The sequence below is a fragment of the Canis lupus genome, chromosome 11, assembly GCF_011100685.1.
Source record: "Canis lupus familiaris isolate Mischka breed German Shepherd chromosome 11, alternate assembly UU_Cfam_GSD_1.0, whole genome shotgun sequence".
In the NCBI taxonomy this organism is placed as follows: Eukaryota; Metazoa; Chordata; class Mammalia; order Carnivora; family Canidae; genus Canis; species Canis lupus.
In genome coordinates, this window is record NC_049232.1 from 12197380 (window position 1) to 12218043 (window position 20664).

The 20664-nt window shown below is 42.2% G+C and overlaps 1 protein-coding gene across 16 annotated transcripts in view; it reads left to right on the top strand.

The window, feature by feature from the left end:
* The window catches only part of SNCAIP (synuclein alpha interacting protein), a 151190-nt gene that overhangs the window by 77051 nt on the left and 53475 nt on the right, over nt 1-20664 (top strand). For all 16 annotated transcript variants that reach the window (XM_038551957.1, XM_038551955.1, XM_038551948.1 and 13 more), the window contains one exon: nt 11068-11140. In XM_038551957.1, the coding sequence (XP_038407885.1) occupies nt 11068-11140 (73 nt within the window). The remainder of the gene's footprint in view (nt 1-11067; nt 11141-20664) is intronic.

The following is a 20664-nucleotide window of genomic DNA, read 5'->3' on the forward strand; positions in this document are numbered from 1 at the left end:
TCCAGCTTCCACAACTTGACCACTTCGGAAACATAAATAAAGATAGTCCATTTGTAATTGCGTAGCTGCCCTCAAGCCTTTCCCCCATCCACTTTCAATAGGTTTCTATTGTTTGGATCTTTAACCTGCCTTCACAATTAAATCAGAAGGAAAGAAATGGCAGCCATGGAATGGTTGAAACAGTAATGGGTGCGCACTTACTGATCGCTCCCTTGAGGAGAGGCAGGATCTTGTTGAATCCATGCAACAGTCCTGGGAGGTAGAAATGTATCATGATCTTCATTTTACAGGTGAGCATACCAAAGCATGGAAGTGTTGCCCATCTTGTCCAGGGCCACCCAGCTCACTGGAAGCACTCTGTCTCTGGAACACCTGCTCTGGGTGCAGTACTTGACTGCCTCCCTGGATGAATATAGTCTACTGCAGTGGTCTTCAGGGTTGAAGATTTTACCCACTCCCCAGGGGATCATTTGGCAATGCCCAGGAACATTTTTGGTTGTCATGGTTGGGGAGGGGTCCCACTGGCATCTAGTGGGTAGACACCAGGGATGCTTCTGAACAATCTAAAATGCACAGGAAAATCCCCTGTAACAAATACCTGACCTACAATGCCGGTAGTACTGAGGGTAAGCAATCCTGTTGCGTTTTTTTTTTTTTTAACCACATGAAATTTTAAAAAGCTCTAATATGGCAACCTCTATAACATAGCAGATTATTTTATAATAGCTCTGTTGGATCCAGGCTCAGTCCTTTAAATGTGCCAGGACTGTATTCTTAGATACTAACTTTTTGGAGAAAGCAGTGATGACCTCTTTAATATTGAAATGATTGTTCTCTGCCTGTTTAGGTAAACTAGCAGCAATAAATGTTACAACTGCTTTAAGAGCCAAATGGAGGGACGTCTGGGTGGCTCAGCGGTTGAGCATCTGCCTTCGGCTCGGGGTGTGATCCCGGTCCCAGGATCGAGTCCCACATCGAGCCTCCCTGCGAGGAGCCTGCTTCTCCCTCTGCCTGTGTCTCTGCCTCTCTCTCTGTTCTCTCATGAATAAATAAATAAAATCTTTTTTAAAAAAGCCAAATGGAGGCTATTTAGAAGCTGACGTTTGTAAAAGTAGGTGTGTTCAATTTGCTCATTCACTGGCATAAAAAGAATGTAGTCAGTCCCCCATAAACATGCCATTACTTTCAGGATTCCATAATCTCCATCTCTGACAGCCCTGACGTCTCTTCCCTGGTTGAGTGGTGGCAGGAGTGGGGAGGAAAATGCACAATACATTTGAAAAAAGATGTTTACCAAAAAGATGCCCAAGCTCACAACTGCTCTTCTTCCTCTCTAGCTGTGGCCCTCTGACATCATCTGTTGTCTCTGTCTCATCTTTTTCCCCTCTGGTCATGAGCCTGGTTCTTGTTTTAATTAAAGCACAAGCTGTATGTTGGTTCAAAATAGCAACTAAAACTTTTTTGCCTTTACCTAATGAGACAAAACCCAGAAGGCAATCAAATTATTTTGAAGCTTCCCAGACTCCAAAATAACATTCATCCTTCACAAACGGTGGGGTTTAAACTACACGTTCTTGTAACCCTGCCATCTCAACAGAGAGAACATTGCACAATCCCGGCAGGTCTGGGAGGGAGATGACGACACATAGAAACGCCACAGTGCAAAGCAGGGCTTTCCTGTCTCTGCAAATGGGTTTGCAGATTTCTTTCTTAACTCCTATGGAAGCTAGACCGCTCTCTTAGAGAAAGAAAAATGCGCCTGAATATTATTTTACCACAGGGTTCTTTGTAGTCATGGTGTATATGTTTTATTAAGAAAGGCCAGGGACACCCGGGTGACTCAGTGGTTGAGCGTCTGCCTTTGGCTCAGAGCATGATCCCGGGAGTCCTGGGATCAAGTCCCACATCGGGCTCCCCCCTGGATGCCTGCTTCTCCCTCTTCCTGTGTCTCTGCCTTTCTCTCTGTCTCTCATAAATAAATAAATAAATAAAATCCTAGAAACAAAAAATACAAAACTGTATGACCACTTTTCCTTCCCCTTTCTGAGCGACTTGGAGTAGGGACTCTGGACCAGTCCACAAGATGCCATCAGGTTTCCACATTTGGTACCAATGTGATTGCAAATTGCTGTTCAAAAATAATGGCATTGGTATATGTTATAAATAAAATATAAAACAAGCTAAAGAAAACACAGACAGTTCTCTTAATTTTATTGCACTTGGGCTTTCCCATCTGTAAATGGTAATAATGAACTACCTGTTGCCCTGAATCTTATGGAGAAAATATGAAATTTTATATATGTATGTATATAAATACATACACACATATTTATATAATACACACATAGCTCTACACATACTTATATGTGCATACGCACATACACATGTAAATACACACACAAGTAAGGATATACTCTCTTCCTCTATTCAGGAATTTTTTTTTGCCACTTTTCCTCACCACCAGGACTCCAACTTTGGTGAAAGATCACATTTTGTGACAGCCTATTTTGTGTGTGTGTGTGTGTGTGTGTGTGCGCGCAAGTCACATGAGATCAAGACAAACAAGTGTCCTTGCTCTTCACCATCCCCTTTAAGCCAACCCGGAGTAATAGCACAGAATTATGTGGATTCATCTCCCTAAAGAGACTGAATCATTGTCTGATAGGAAAATAACTTCTTTTTTTTAAAGATTTTATTTATTTATTCATGAGAGACGCAGAGAGAGGCAGAGACATAGGCAGAGGGAGAAGCAGGCTCCCTGTGTGGAGCCTGAAGTGGGACTCGATCCCAGGACCCTAGGATCATGCCTTGAGCTGAAGACAGATGCTCAACCATTGAGCCACCCAGGTGTCTGGGAAAGTAACTCCTATGGCAAACAACTCTCCTTTCAGTGGGTTTTCACATTTTTCCATCCTTGCACTAAAATACCTGCCACCCTCTGGTTTGTGTGCACCACATTTTACTCAATGTAAAATACTAATGCTTCCCAATATTTCATTCCATTTCCACAAAGTAATTTCGTAGCAGCAGGAGGCCCCAAGAAAGGGCATGGGGAGCTTATCAAGTAGACTTAGGCAGAGAGTTGAGTGGGTCAAGAATACAGCTTTTGCCCCGACTTTCAGAGCGAGAAAGAATGTGAAGTTAATCAAGGTAGAAAGAACCTGGCTTGTCTCTCTTCTCTAGCAAGAAGTCTACCTGAGTTAGATCCTATCATGATTGCTTCTGTGCTTCCTAGAAGGTGACCAAGATGCTCTCACGCGGCCTTGGCCCCCTTTTTACCATCCTGTCCCTCAGCCCTGCCCTTCTTGGCACTCACTTGCTCTTATCCACACTAAAACTTTTCTTAGGGCTTCTTGGTACAATCTAGTTTTATTAGGGGTCCACATGTTCTTTTTGCAAATGTCCTGTGTTCAAGTCTAGATTACCTTTCACTCCTCCCTTTTGCAGCCTCTATTACCAAAAGCCTCCTGCCTTGTTCTGCTATCACATGTCATCTGTGTTCTCTTGTATCCTAACACCTGCCAGCAAAGGAATTAAGAATAATCTAATCCAGACAAGATGAATTACATGCTCATGTCCCATAGGTAGTATAAGAGCCCAAGACCGGAACCTGGGCCCCCAGACTCCACATCTTGGACCTGATACCTCTTCCTGAGAAGGTGGAAAGCAGCCTTATAGAGTGATTTCCAAGAATGAGCAATTGCCAGATTTTTTTTTTTTTTGCTCTTCCCTTACTCTGCAGATAGCCCTCAAAGATCTTATCTTTCCTGCTAGTGAGAGCATGTATTAGATTCACAGTACAGTTAATTTACACAGACTATTTACCTCTTATGTATGGCTAAATTTTATGCTGATCCACTCAACAACGTGCATTAAACGTTTACAGTGTGCCAGGAGCAGTTCTAGGTGTGGATGAATGACACAGGCTTGATCTATGTTCTCAGAGTTTACAGGACCCTATCATAACAATTGAGCCTATTATGAAATGTCAGGTTAACTTAATAGAAGGTCAGATTTAATTACAATTTCAAGCTCCATTCTTGACAGTCTTTATATTCCTCTGATGATTGATTATTGGCTCACAATTAAAACTAGACCATCACTGAATCATAACGAGGATTATAGCCAGCCCTATGTCCTGCTTCCAGTTAGATTTCTTTTAATCTTTCTTTTGTAATTTTTAATGTTTGCCTCAGTAGTTGCCATTGCTTTGCCTTAGCTTCTAAATGCTCATTTTTTGTACTTTTTAATGTAAATAATAGTAATAGCATTTATTGAACACTTACTATGCATCAGACACAATTACTTGTGTTTTACATGATAGCTCATAATCTTCACAGCCATGCTCTGATAGAAGTAGCATTATTATCCTGTTTTACAGATGAAGAAACTGATAGAGGCTAAGTAATTACTATTAATTAGTGGGAAAATGGTGAAGCTAGGATATAATGTGGGCAGTTTGGCTCTATAAACCATGTGGGTAACTTCTGTTGAAATGACTTCTGCTGGGCCCTTTGGTCACCTCTGGTTGGCTCTGTTCATCCAGCTCTCTTCTCATCCATGATCACTTCTCCTAGCAGAAGGGGATCATTCAGTATTATGCTATCTCACCACCTTTGCCAGTGTGGACCTTCATCTTTTGCCTGACTGCATGTTAGAACTATAATGCTATATGTGGTATACTCTGAAAATGGTCAAAATAGCTACTGAGTCTTCCGAAATACCAACTGTAAAAAAATCTCAGCATAAAAGAATTTGATTATTAATTAAAAAAAAAACCTCTCTTGATGGAATAAAAACAAGGAACCAGAACAAAAATGCATTTGAAAATAGGATTATTTCTATTCTTCTCTGACAAAGCCTAAATGTAGAAAGAAATGTATTTAAAGCAGTCTGAAAAAACGAAAGAAAGAAAGAAAGAAAGAAAGAAAGAAAGAAAGAAAGAAAAAGAAAGAAAGAAAGAAAGAAAGAAAGAGAAAGAAAGCAGTCTGGGATGAATTATATGAAAATGTAGCTCACCAGTACCTGCATTGTGTAGAAATGGAGGCTAAAACTGTGGACATCAGTATGGTCACTGTGAAATATGGAAATGTGGAAAGAATATTCCAAGGACACAGAACTGTGCAGAAGTTTGTTCCACATGGTATGGAGAAAAAGAGGCTTCTACAAAAGAGACTGGAAAACAGTTTTCAGAAATAGAGGAGGAATATTAAGGGAGCTTTGAAGGGAGAGAGGGATCTAAAGAATTTAAGGAAGCAAGTGGCCAATTGTGGGAAATAGGCCATTATAAAGAGAGGGATAGATTTTCCAGTGAAGACCCATTGGTGGCCATAATAAGAGTGGGGCCTTTGGGGTGGTAGAGTGGAAGCCATGTCACGGTGGCTAGAGGGGTAAATGTAAGAGACAAGGAAGGGGAGAAAATAACCACAGCAATTCTTTTAGAAAAGATGGCAGTGAACACAAGAGCAAGAAAGCCTGTGGTCAACTGGGGAGGCAGTGTGTCTTGAGGTGGCAGGGGTACTTTTTTGTTTTTATAGGATTAGGGGAAAGAGCCAAAGACGGTGGCTGAGAAGGAGAGAAGAGGGATGATGGCAAAGCCCGAGCTCTGAAGACATGGGAGAGGAAGAGGCCTGAGCACAAGTGGAGGGTTAGTGGGGAAGGGGTGGACTGTTAGTGCCACATGGTTGCCATCATCTGTGGGGAGAGCGTGAAGTCAGGACATGCCTTCCTGAACTGGAAAGGCAGGCCACCAGAAAGAAGGCCTAAAGTGCAGAAAAATACTACGCCTCTGAAAATCGCACTTCAGGGTGTGTCTGCTTTCACCGCCAGCTTTGTGTCTACACATGGTTGCTGTTTCGTTGTGTGCCTATTGAGATGCCTGCCTAAATTTTGGAAAGCTTTGTGAGGAATCGTGAATTTCAGGATGGTTGTTTGGATGACTGGCTTAATTGTTTCTTTTGGAAACGTAATGAGACCTTAGTTGTTTAAAGTCTCTAACTTCAAAAGGTGCTGGGGATTTTCATTCTTTTATTCTCTGTGGCTCATTACCATTTGAGTCATGTCTGCTTGTTCACCCAACTGGCTCCAGCTTTGTGGAGTAAGGGCCAAAGCCTTTTAGTCCTGAACAATATCTAGGGTGGTCAGAGATCCTCATGGCTCAGTGTAGAAATAATGCATGGTTATTATGAATCCCATGCATGTTCAAGCTATTTTGCATGGCAGAATGACAAAAGTGACTGGCGCAGGCTGGGATGTGTAGGATCGTCTTGCGTCATCTTGACTCTCTAGTTTGCGAAGCTAAGCTTCAGTGTCAGCCCTTGGCTGTGGACTCTTTTGGAGGAGGAAAGACCAAAGAGAGGCCAAATAACTTACTGGGACAAGCTGGGCTCTCCTCCTTTCTAATCCCAGCTCATCTCCCTCTTCGGGTCTCTTTAGTTGCCATATCTTGATCTGCTGAGCTTAAAATCAGGAGGGGAATGAAGATGGTGAGGGAAGAAGGGCCATATACACACATGGAAAACAGGTTGGAGAAAAAGATAAAAACATTCAGCATCATTTTAGTGCTTGCAAACTGACTTGACTTGGCTTTGGCATTATCTCACATGATTACCTGTGTTCTACATGTTAAGAAAGTGAACCCCAGAGATATGAAATGATTTATTTGTCCAGAGCCCCAGTTAATAAATATCAGAACTGGAGCTTAAAACTAGGTCTTCTGGTTCCAAATCCATTGTCCTTCATGCAGAAGGCTGAGACATCAGCCACTACCCATCCTATTAATCTATTAGAATTATTTTTCTTGTAACTATACTACGATTGCATCCCTAGGCTGGTAATAATGGGTCTTTCTAGGAAGGTGAGTGCCATATAAATATTAACTGCTACTATTATTCTTTTTATTATTGCCACTAAAATTGTGGTTACATAGGGGAATTCATTTTATTCAGTTCAGTAAGTGCCCAGTATCTTTGGTAAATAAAATATTGTCCATATCCTCAGGAAGCAGAGAAAGCAATGATGGGAATATATAGGTGAAATATCATGTGATAGAATCTGTAATGGATGTGTACCTAAAATATACATATAAAGCCATTGTTCTTGAATGTTAGCATGCATCAGAATCATCAGGTTCACTTGTGAAAATAAAGATTGCTGGGCTCTGCCGTCAGAGTTCCTAGGATGGGGCTCAAGAATGTGAATTTCTAATAAGTTCCTAGATAGGGTTGATGCCATTGGTCCAGACACCACACTTTGAAAGCTGGAATTACTTCCATCTGGGAGGGTGGGAGAAAATTTTGTAAAAGTGACTCCCAGACAAAGCTTGAAGAATTAAAAAGGGTTTGCCTAGTGAAATTGGTGGAATGGCATTCCAAGTAGATAGAATATCATGCATAAAGGTATAGACAGGTAGAACAATAGATCAGAGATCCATAAGAAATTTCACTTTGCCATAATCACAAGAGAAGTGGACGGTGCTAAGACAGAAGCCTGAGCTCATGGAGGGTTTCACATGCCATGCTAAGGCTTTGCCCTGTAGCCCATGCAGAGCCCCTGAAGGATATGAAACAGAGAAGCAGCTTAGTCAAATTTGCATTTTAGAAAGCTAATTAATTCTAGTGCAAGTATGGAAGCATGGAGGAAATACCTAAATATGAAAAAGCTACTTTGAACATCTATAATATGCCCAGGGATTAATCAGACATGTGCTTGTCTTGATATTTCAGTCAAGTAGTTAATAAGACCCTGTGTGCCATGCTCACATGCAAGTCCAAGTCACCGTCCTTTCTCTCTGGCACTTTTGGGAGCCAATATAACACTTAGGAAACAACAGCCCATAAAGCAAGGCAGTATTTTACCAAGGGCAAGGAAGAGTCTTTTAGGGCTAAAGCAGTTAGCCAAGGTTTCATGCAGAAAGCAGAGTGCAAGCTGGCCTTGCAGAATGCTGGCTTTTCCCTGGCCAGAGGAAGGCTTTGCAGGCAAAGAGGACCCTAGAGTAGAGAGGTACAGAAGGTGGCAGTAAACTTCTAATGCACCCAGATATTGAAGAAACAGAGACAGCTGGTCAACCCGTGGCTTTTCCTAGGACATGATAGAGGAATGGAAATGAAGTTCAGTTCACAAAGCCTAGTTCTATGGGAATAACCTCTGCAAGGTTTTCTTTAAAAAAAGAAAAAAAAAATAAATTAAGCAACAGAGAGCTAGGAAATGTAGTGCTTTTCAGCCATCTGCAAGCCCCCTCTCTCTTATCATCAAGGATAATATCATCAAGGATAATAATAGGTATCAGGGGAACAGAATACAAAGGCAGGGAGTAGGGGCAAGAGACAGGGAAATACATTGGGCTTTGGTTCTGATAGGGCCAGAATGACAGTGGTTGTTGCCCAGGGAGTTGGCCATTGTCCGGGGAATGAGGTGGGTTGGCAATCAGACAGCTCCTTATAAAAGGCCATCTGTCCTTTGCACTCAGATGAGGGCCTGGGAAGCCCTCCCTTTCAGCTCCCCGATGGTAGTACAATGAGCTCGTGCAAGGGAGACTTCCTGGGTCATTTGCTTATTCAAGAATGTGCACCTATGAAAATGCTTTTGCATATTAGTGTTGCAAGTTGTGTGTTTCCTCTGCTCCTCTTCCCATCATGACCTAACTGTACAACATTCTCTTAAGCTCTATCTTCTATCCAAAGAGCAGTATTGGTGCTTACTGAAACAAATACACAAACTAATGTTTTCCTTGTGTCTTTATAAAGGATGGTGGATTTGTTCACAGTGTAGGTTGGAGTCTTTGCTGAACTGGCCATTCCATATACCCTTACAGTTATCCAAAACTGATTTTCTGGCCAACACATCATCCTTTTCTGAGATTGCTGTACTTGCGATTTTCATTACCAGGAGCAGCATATGACTTTTTCTTCAAGGTCATTATTCCCAAAGGCTTAAGATGTATGCCTTCACAGATGTGACTTTCTGTATGCCAGAGGTGGACACGCAAAGCTGCGGCGTGGGATGTAGGCTGAGGCAGTGGGTGGGCCTCAGCGAGGCTAGTCCTCTGCCTGTAGCTCAGTACCCACCCCAACCAGGCAAATTTAAACCCTATTACATTAAGAATTGCTGCACTCTTCAGACCTTTGAGATCACATAGGAAGAGCTGAAGATATAGCTAATAATTCAGAGATCCTGACATGCCTGACTTTGGGGTGAGAGGTAGCAGTTAGAATGCATGCGGCTGAAAATACAGAAAGCAGCACACCCAGTTCAATCAAATGTATATCATTAAGCCAAGTGAGCAACCTTATTGAATTTATCATTAACTATATTTAAACACAATCCATCTTAAATTCCCCATTTCTAAAATTTTGTCTTGGAGATAAAACAGGAGAGGGGGTGAGACTGCCAAAGGGTGCTTTTCTTGGGCACATGGCAGCTGAAACAAAAGCCCCAATTTTAATTGAATTATAAACTGTGTAATTATTTAACCTGTACCAGCTGGTCTCAAGAAGCTACCAGATTCCTTAGAGACCTTGTACTTGGCGAAGAACATAAGGTACCTTATTGGTAACAAGAAAAATGCCTTCTGTACCTGTGTTACCCCCATCCCCCAAAGAACGTACTGTTAAAGGGGAAGAATGCTTAAAGTTCAGTTTTGGTTTAAGAGCCAGTCCTCCCTCCTTCTGAGTATGTGAGGGGATTGACTAAAGCACCTGTGGCCTCTAAGGAATGGCCACCATAAACAGGATGTTATTGCATCAGACAGGTAAGAGTAATTTCTCTAATTAGTCATTTGAGATTTCATTTTTCACTTGGAAGAACTGGAAATTTAATTTGTTTGTGACATGCAATTGGCAAACTGACAGTAGCTACAATTGCCCCTCCCTCTGTCTTGCTGTCCTGACATCATGTGAAAAGCACTGGGGGGGGGGGGGGTGGTCTCGATGTAGACACTTCACTTCATCTATCAACATCAAGCTAACTAAAGTACCTTCCTATTGACAAATGTTCGCCAATTACACATTCCTCACTTGTAATGCTAGAATAATCCTAATGAGTTTCCCATGATCATTTTTCTTTCAGATTAAAGGTTTCTTCTCAATCCTCCCAAATTTTGCAGCAGTGAGGTCATTCATAGTATATTTTCATTTCCATAAGAACCTTGTTCCTAATGGTACAGAGCAAAATAATTTTAGGGAGCTATATTTTATGAATTAATGTATGATCAAAGATGGTCTGTTTGATTAAAGAAATAGTTCATCCCATCTATTTTTGTTCTAAAACATCCTTTTCTAAAAGGAAGATTGAGTGGCATCAAACATAGTCCCCATACATCATACCTATTGATTTCACATTTGTTTTCACTCTTCTGGTTTTATGCCCCCCTCGTGTTGTAATTTGTTATCCTGGGAGCTGGCCCCTGAGTCGCTACTGGGTTGGTGCTGGGAGGTGATTTCAGTTCAGACTACTCTGTACATGAAACAGTTGAGCTTTCAGACACAGAACCACGCTCCTCTTGCTTTTTATAACGTTCCCCCCTCCACCCCCGGTATTTCCCATGGAGCTCACAGATGCCACAGAGTAAAATCTCTGACAAGTGGCAACGTGAGAGATGTTGGTAAGGTCCAGCCAGCATGGCCACAGGTAAGGCTCCTGGCAGCCCTGGGTGCTGCAGGAAGCTAAGGCCTTTACCCTTGGCTCTTAACACCTGGACTCAAAATGCAAAGATTATAGACACCTTCTGGAAATCCCTGAGGCCACAAAATTCTTCCATCTTCTACAGACAAGTAGCAAAAGTAACAGGAGATAGAATGCCTGCTCGGCTCCCACCTTCCATGTGAAAAGCAGGACCATATAGCCCCTCTTAATGCATATCTGCTTAGATGCTTCTAGGCAGAGCTTGGGATGCCCCTGAGTCACCAAGCAGCCCATCTGGGATAAAATCAGACGGACTTTCTGGATACACGCATGTTGTACTCAAGTATCACTTCCCATGTTGTGCTTTTTCTGGCCAATTTGAATGAATGTCATACTCTTGTTTTAAACTCTTGCTTTCTTCCCTTTCTGCTCTGGCTGCCCATCCAGTACTCAGTCACATCACTGAAGACCATCCCTGAACTGTGCCGAAGATGTGATTCACAAAGTGAAGACAGATCAGGTGAGTCTCTCACCTCCTCCCTCTCCTGCTCCTGACTCTCAGAGCCTGGAGGGCTCCAGGAAGCTGTTTCCCCTCACCCTGCCTGTTCCTGCCTCCTGCCTTGTGAGGCTTCTCCCTTCATGCCCCTACACACACACACACACACACACACACACACACACACACATACCCTCTGCAAACAGATGTTAGGTCATCCTCCAAAGGCTAACGGGACAGGGAGGCTCTAGTAAGGACTCGGCTGTATACAAATAAATGTAGCCCGTCATTTCAACAGCTCCAAACCACAGTAGACGCAGCAATTTACTAAAAACCCGAGAAACCATTGGTGACAAAACATAATGATGCAGGCGCCAATGAAAAAATGTTGGATGCATTCACTACCCATATGGCAAGGACCAGCTTGGGATGGTGCTTCGCCAGAGTCTGAAACCCTATCAGGGATGCGACATGATAGGATCTGCAAGAAGGCATACTGTAACAGTTAAGATTAAAGCGAAGCTTTGGAGTTTAATAGTGTAAACTAAACAGAGAATTATGGCATATAGATGAAAACCAGCTGGTTGACCTTTCTCCTTGCACACGCCCCCACCCCTAGGAAAAAAAAAAAGGACATTCAGGGTTGTTTTTCCCTCTGTAAATCAAATTAAGCCTCCCTCCTTTTCTCTCTGTGATGGGCGAAAATGAAAATTAAAAAGGATGTCGATGGGGACGATACCGTGGCATTGAACTATGAAAGGATGTTCATTGTTTTTCGAAGTAATTGCTGTAAGGCATCACCATTAATTGTGCCAAAGCTGGAGCTCCTCTGATAATAGCTTGAATCCTGAGAACCATAGGCTATGGAAGGCCCAAGATAATCCTGAGATTGTATGTATCATGTTTCAGAATAAATAGATGGCCCTTACCTGGACAGCTACTAGAGTATTCTAGTAGCTTTCTCACTGAAAGGACTTGCACAAAACTAATTTACTTGTCTCCTGGAAATCTCATTTACTTTGACATTTTGCTCAGATGAGATGGAGCAAACAGTCTTTCAAGGTTTATTTATCTCTGTTTTGTTGTTGTTGTTTTGAGTAAAAGTAATGTTTCAATGTTTGGGTCAGAAACACAGAGGATAGTTCTAAGTTCCCATAAAAGTTCTCACTTACCTTTAGTTTTGGGAGGTTTTTTTTTGTTTTTGTTTTTTTTTTAATTTCAAACACAGTCAGGTTTCTGTCAGATTTAATAGAGGCTTTGGCCACAAGGCTTTAGGGATATGCCTCCTTACAAGGCATCCTCAGGTTCCAGGCTGGATTGCTGACTGGTGCACCAGGGCCATGACTTGGGTTCATGTTAGGGTTCAGTTATTTATCAGCTATAAGCCTAGAGCCTGAGACTGATCAGCTACAAAATAAAGAAGAAAAAAAATCTTTAAAAAAAGGTGGGGAAGGGGGGCACCTGGATGGCTGAGTGGTTGAGCATCTGTCTTGGCTCAGGTCATGATCCCAGGGTCCTGGGATGGAGTCCCGCATCCGGCTCCCTGAATGGAGCCTGCTTCTCCCTCTGCTTAGGTCTCTGCCTCTCCCTCTGTGTCTCTCATGAATAAATAAATAAATAATCTTTTAAAAAAGCAAGAAGTTTTTGCTTCTTGCCAACTGTTAGGATCAAAATTAGGTGACATGTCTGAAGTTACTTTGTAGATATACAGGATTTTCTTCTTTAATTAGAGCTGGGGAGTAAAGAGAAGAAATCCTAGCAATCACGTGTTCAGTGCTCAGTGTGTGAGGTCCTATTATAATCCCTTTACTCACATTAACTTAATCTTAAAATCCCCATGAGCTGGGTACTTATGATGTTTATATTATAGGTAGGGAAACTGAGACAGCAGAGAAGTTAAATATCTTGACTAGAGTCACACAGCAATTAAGTTGCAGAGCTGGGATCCCCCCCACAGCAAGTCTGCCTCTGTCTGGAGTGGGTTCTCTTGTCCACTACATATACATATACTTCTCTTCAGACAGCTTGATTGAACAGCATTCATTTAATTTTAGGATATTATCCTTTTAAAACTTAAAAAAAAATCAGCATTTTCCCTCATTGATGAAGTAGTTAATTTCTCTTCTCAGTTCAGTAGCAGTTCTTGCTAACCAAGGTAAGTGAATTAATGAAAGCTGTTAAAAATAATTTTTCCTGAGGCTGGTTCATCCCGTTTTCTCCAGGTCGTGACTCCTCACCACTTGCACAATAGGTGATGTTGGACATCTCTTCTCTGGTTGAGGAGGAGGCCAGTTTCAAGTTTAGAAGCCTTTAAACTTCACCCAGAGCTAAGACCCAGTGCTCAAGGTCATTGGCAATAATTAGACCTGACAGGAAATGGGTGCATGTGGGCAAGACTAGGGCCTCTTAATGGAATCACGTGTGTACCTCCAGTGGAATCACATGTACACCTTGTTTGAAGACTATCAAACTAATAGAGCAAGAGTAATCCTAAAAAAAAAAGAACACGTAGAAAAATCCATCTCTCCATAGCATCACTGGAGATGATCTGTGAGCTCCTTTGAAAGAAATCTCAACATAGTGAAGATTTTTCACAGCTAGTTTCTGAGAGAATTGAGCCATTACCAACTAATTCCAAGGGCACCCAGCTGTAGAAATACCCTTTGCCCCCTTTTCGTCTTCCTGTGTCAGCCACCTAGAAGGAGCTTGCACCAGGAGGGCTTGCAGATTTTCATTTTTATGGTAATCTTTTCAAACAGATGGCAGCAGAAAGCACACTGGCCTCTGAGAAGAGTCCACACCTTCTTTTGGATGGGGCACCCTCTGGAAAAACTTTCCGCTCAACCTCCTGTCAGTTAGAATATAATCTACCAGATAAAGGCTCTTTGTCTTTCTCAAGTTTATTAAGCAATTTCCATTTTGTGTAGGTTGTCACATGTAACCATCCATCCTTGAATTAACAAGCCCTTGATCAGATGTTCTCAGGCCCATTTGTTCTTTTATTTATTCCTCCAGCAGATAACTGAATATTCCCCATCATAGGCACTCAGGACGAGGTAACAAATAAGACGTAGATAAGGCACCCGTTCTCAAGATGTTTATGCTCTAGGCGGTGACCAAAAAAAGGCAAACAAACAAATAAATAAACCAGATCATTTCACACAGTGATAAGAAGTGACTCAAAGCAATATGATAGAGTAACTTCGAGGATTTGGAGGAGGGCACTTGTAGGTGTCTGGAAATGTTAGAAGGACCCAGCCAGTGACAACCAGTAAAGATCTTTGAAGGCAGAGAAAGTAGCAAGTACAAAGGCCCTGAGCCAGGAATGAGCTTAGCCTGCATGAGGAAGAAAAAGAACAACCAATCTGCAATCGGGTGATCAAAATGAACGTAATGTCTGGGAGAAGGTCAGGGTCAGAGTCTGTATGGCCCTGTCAGTCATGTATGCGGGCATGGGTTTTATGCTAAATGCTGTGAAAAGCACTGCCCGCAAGATTTCAATTTGTCTAAAATCTTACTACTTGGAGCCTCGGGGTGCAAAATCATTAACTCACAACAGAAGAGGGACCCAAAAATCATCTAGTCAGAGAGCGCGAGAGAGCATGTGGGAGTACAAATATTACAGCAAATGGGTAAAGTGTTGATGAATAAAGGATAAGATATATACAGGCGCTCTTTGTGCTGGTTTTATTTTTTAACACTTATAAGTTTACTTACAAATGGAAATAATTATTATAAATAAGTTTTTTAAAAGGAAAAAAAAAAACACTTACTTAAAGTCCATCAGATCTTCAGAGGGGATCCTTATTATCCTGCCTGCACTTCACAGCTCCAGTGACAGAGAGTTCGCAGTGTCAGGAGGCTACCCACCGTAATGACTCATTTTTTCATTCAGTTGAAATCAGTGTTCTTCAAATTATCATCCCTCATCCCTGGTTCTTCCTTTGGATCCATAGTGATGGGCAACCTGTCCTGGACAAGGTGCCACTAAGTATTTAAAGATGACCTTTGTCTCATCTTCTCCAGGTTGACATTTCCCTCCATGGTTTTAAGTCTATCCTGCTCATCCTTGCTCTCTCGTGGATGACTACAAATGACCAGCATCCTTCTTAACATGGAGCTCTCAGAACTGAACCCAAGGTGGCTCCCCGTGTGGTCTGAGGAGAGCCTGCCAGCCCCTCATGTCAGCATCCAGGACTCCCCACCTACCTGTCCTGCCTTCCCAAGGTTGCTCCAGAGACAACACTCATACTTGTCCTCTCTGCCTGTTTCTCAAGTGTTCTGAGAGGAGCAGGAATGTCAGAGGAGCCTGTTGGTGGCTTTGGAAGCCCCTCTGTGAGACTTATGGCTCGGAGTTCACCCCTCTTTCTCCCTAGACCCGGGGTCACCCCCATGGTAGGGTCTGAGAAAGGCAAATGGCAGTGTCCTCAGATTCCTGGGGCAGCCTCCCACTACCTTCCACTAGTTGTGCAATGCACACAAGCATGCCCTAGAGGTGCTTTCCTTTAGCTGAAGGCTTTGACTCCTATCGAAATCTGCACTTTCAGATTTCTGAAAGGAATAATATTTGACAGGAATAATATTTTCAACTATCCTCTGTGAATCACAGTGCACAATGACTGAGCTTCAAATTTCTGTAAAAAAAGTTTCGAAAAAAACATGTGAAAATATTACAGATACCACAAGAAGGTAAGAGGGAGGTGAAGAGCTAGAAATAGGACCTTTGAGAACAGACTTGGCCTCTCTTCGGAGCTGCTCTTGAGATTCCTAGGTGTTCAGTATTCCAAGTCCTCCATAAACAGCTTATTTGTCCTCAGAATAATTCTCTGAGGGAGGACCATTATTATACCCAATTTCTTGATGAGGAAACCAAGACTCCTAGAGGATAGTTTGCCCAAAGTTCTGGAGCTGGCAAATCTAAAACCAGCTGTGCTGACTCCAGAGCCCTATGAAGTTGAGTCAACTGAGTAATTATCGTCTGAGGAGTCACATGTGGCTACTAGGGTGAAGCAAGGATTAGCAGCAAGGAAGTCATGTGTGAAAAACTTGTCCTTCTAAAAGGAAGTTATTTGCGAAACATTTGCACATTTTCTCTGCTTAATCCCCACTGTTCTCGAGTAGAAGGGGATGGCACAAGGCAGTGGGTGTTAACTCTGCCCTCCAGTTTTCTCCAACAAGGACTAAAATATGTCGACATATGGTATTCAAATCAGACATACTCAGTTTCATTGACTTTGAGTTTTCTTTTATTAATTGAACATTCAAATACATGTTTGTTTCAATTCATGGTGCTTTAAGTGTCTTGTGATTCTCTCGAAACATGTATCTGCTAAGCTCATTGGATCATTTTCTCATGGAAGAAGGCAGATAAATGTTAATGCAGTTCTGGGTCCAAGAGCAAGACACAATGAGGATTGAAAACTCAGTTATATGACAGTAATAAATGGCCCCGGGATGGGTTGAGAAGAGATTCTGAAAGAATTTTCATACCTACATAACCTGGACTATAATTTGCCTGATAGTGAGTAAAGGAGAGCCATTCTTTTTAAACTTCATATCTGATACCTATCTGGTAAAAAAAAAAAAAAAAAAAGGCATTTTGGTTGTAGACTTAAAAGCCTTGCAGATTTGCTATATTTTCAGCCCCTCTGAGTGCAGATTTTGTGACAAACTCTGAACCTCTGAAAATATGTGGTTTTCTAAGATTTTTAAGGCATTCAGCCAACACCAAAAATAGTAAATAGACATGAAATTTATCCCCTTGACCCTTCTGTAACATAGCAGATGATGCTAAATATGTAAACCCCCTATTCTCCATTTTATTAAGGTTTAATGCTAAAAGCTTGCAAGCGAAGGTCGATGGGGTGGTTTAAATTGTAAAGCCTGCTGATGACTCCATCTCACATGACCAAAATGGACTCCAAAGAACAGGGCAACGCATTTCAAAGATCTCGCTTAAAAAAACACAAACACTTCAACCCAGCACAGCAAAGAATCCAACACCTCTGACAAAACCCTCAGTTTATCTCACCACAGTGAAAATGTACATACAAGCAAAGCATCTAGATGAGAATGCTATCAAGTGAAACACTTATTTTTATTTCTCTTTAACAAAATTATGCTTCCCAAGGTGATAACCATCCATTATAAAAAATGAAAAGTAAAAACTACAGCTAATCCTGTTGTCAAAACAAAATGTGACTATATTTCTTTTTAGCATTTCTTTCCTCGAGGCCTAGTTTTTGTTAGAGTTATAATCATCATGCAGGGAAAGTTTGCTGCTCTTTTCTGCGGCTATAGCATGCGTGTAGCTATTGTGTCAAATAAAGCCCAGGACTTAACCTGTGAAGGTAGACCTGTCCCCTCTGTCCGGAGGGAGAGACCATCTCTGGCCTTTAATCCATTAACATGTAGCTTCTGTTTCTGAGAGACAGGGCATAAGTTAGTGTGAGGCAAGATAGGAGCAGAGGAGGTGATAGTATAGTTAAAAGGAATACTCTGGTCGTGTTGCGAGTAATAAAGGTGCTAGAAGGAGCAGAACTTAAATACATCACACCCTTGGCTCTTCATCTCTTCATTTGAACATGTCTTGGCTTAGCTGGATCTACAAGCACCACAGCTCCCTGGTTTTCTAAAACTTTATAAGTATTGTGGAAATAGGAAAGAAATGAGACAATATCAAAGGGAGAGGAACCTTAGGGGGAGGAGACCCAGTCTCCTCTCCCCTGATTTAGTTCATTTTTAATGGGCTCTGAGAAACATGTCTCGCACCCTCAAAATTGAAACAGAGATCTTGGTAGAAGTAACTTCAGGAGTGTCTGCAGGAAGAAAGGATGAAACTTTGGAAGCAGGGATAAGCATCATTTGGGGGGGGGGGGCGGAGGGAAAGACATGAAACCAAGGGATGAGGAAAAAAGTGATACAGAAGCCAAATGCCCTTGTACCTTGCGTGGCCTCCAAAGTTCATTCCTGTCATAAGAGAGAATGGTTTCCCTGTCCCGGCTACCTCCGTTGCCCTAATTCCTCCCTTAAACAAATAAAAGTCACAAAAGAAATTCAAGTCATAGAAACAACTCTAGAATCTCATTGTTGAAGGATCCTTGGAGAGAGTAAAGAGGCATCTACAAAAGTCCAGATCCTTCTAGGGTGCAATCACCATCCACATGGGAACTTGTTGGAGAGGCAGGCTCTCAGACCCCCTGATCAGAATCTGCATTTTTTAACAAGCTTTCCAAGTGATGTGTGCATATTCAAGTTTGAGGAGCAATGAGTTAGGATGCCTTGGTAATGGATGCTAATCCAGGGTCCATGATGAGTGTCACTCCATGCTCAAAACTGAGCAGTAGATCCTTGAGGTGGTTTTCCAGACACAATGGGAAACTCCCTGCTGTGGCCTTCGGGTCCTGAGTCATCATATCCTGATCCAGCAAGCTTCCTCGCATGCCCTTCTCCCCCCACTCTGTCTGCACATCACAGAACCTTCTTCAGTTCTTCCAGCGTGTGTGTTTTTCATGTTACATTTCCTGCTTCCGCCTCCGGGGTCACCTCTCCAGGGCCCCGTTACCCGACTCCTAGACCACCATGTTCCAACAGAAATATAATGCAGGCCACTTACATAATTTAAATTTGTTCCAATAACCACATTTTAAAACTATAAACAGATGAGATTAATTTAATATCTTTAATTTAACCCAATAAATCAAAATGTTATTTCAGCATGGACCACTGGCCACATTTTAACTGCTTAGTAGCCACAGGTGTCTAGTGGCTCCCTTTTGGGACAATTTGAGCCTAGATTATATTAGCACTGCTCTCCCAACTTACTCTATGATTTCCTAGCTCCCTATAGTTTCCTCCTTTTTAAATATCTGTGTTTCAAAAAATTATTAACAATATGATGCTAGTTTAATGTCAGTTTTCTCTAGAAGACTAAATGCATTTTCTCTTGTTTATTAGGGAATCCCCAGTGCCTGGCACTGAAGCCATGTGTATATCTGAGATATGGGTGGGCAAGTGAATGCGTGAAGAGGCAAAAGAAACCCTCCCTTCTTTGGGTTCTGTACCATAACTGAGGTATGGGCCAGCTCATCATTTGCTTCTCTTCATTTGGTGTGACACCTTAATCCTTCAGCCTCCTCTTTTATCTGAACTATCAGTATCTTTCTCTCTATAGGGTCATTTCCCTCATCATACAAACACTTTTCTGATCACCTCCTGTCTTAAAAAGCAAACAAACAGGGGGTGCCTGGATGACTTAGTTAAGGATCAGACTCTTGATTTCAGCTCAGGTCATGATCTCAGGATTGTAAGATCGAACCCCACGTAGGGCTCCACACTGGGCAAGGATCTTGTTTATCGTTCTTTTTCTCCTACCCCTGCAGGCATCCTCTCTCTCTCTCTCTCTCTCAAAAAAAAAAAAAAAAAAAAAGGCAAATAAGCAGTACCCCCCTTTCGTGGCTCCCACTCTGGTTCTCTGTTCCTTTCTCTCCCCACTTTTTCTCACCCCCTTCCAAATACAACCAACTTGCTTTAAAGAGTTAAGGAAACCCCCATCTCCAGCCCTCTTTTGGTCCTTCACTTGAAGTATCTCCAATATGACCTCTACCTCCCTAGGGAAGGCCATAACTTCCACATTGTCACGTCTGTTTACATGGATACACGCCTCTTTGTTGGCCCCTACAAATTATTTGAGACTATTGGCTTCTCCTTTCTGGAAACATTCTCCTTTCTTGGCTTTGTGATACCACTTCTCTCCTTCTTTTTCTCCCAACACTCTGAAATCTCCTTATCTCTTTGCGAGTCCTCCTTCTCTACTTGAACTTTAAATATACAAGTGGGTTCTGTATTCAGTAGGACCCTCTGTCCTCTCAGTCTCCAAGTCTCTCTGGGTTGGGGGCTCATCCACTATAATGGCTTCAAAAGTCACTTAACATGCTTGCCTGGGCTTCTAGCCATGCCCTTACTTGCCAACGGTATGTCTTATGTTGGATGTCTCATGGAATCTAAAGAGGAACCTTCGAATGCCATTCCCCAACTTCCTCCTCAGATGCTCCCTCAGTACTGGGGATTCAGTTTACAGATACACCCGCTCAGTAACTGTGGCCAGAATCCTTCCTCTTCCTCACATTCCACACCAGCCTGTCACCAGATCCTGAGTCATCTGTGTTCAAAATATATGCCCATCTATCCCCTTCTTTCCATCTCCTCAGCCACTACCTAGGCCAAGCCACTTTTATGTGTCATTTAGGTTAACAGTATGAACTCGTCTCACCCATTTCTTCACCACCAACCCTTGCCCATCCTGTTTCCCACAGAGTGGACTGAACGTATATTTTAAAATGTGAAGTGGATCATTTCACTTCTCTGTGAAATCCCCCCAGGACACCCTATTTCTGTTAAAATTATTTGTTGTGACCAGGCAACCCCCAAATCGGTTTGGCCCCTGGCAGCCTTCCCCAATATCACCTTAGATAGCTTTCACCCTGGTTCACTCTCCTCTAGATGTAAGACCTATAGAACCTACCAGATTCTTCCTGCTTTAGGCATTT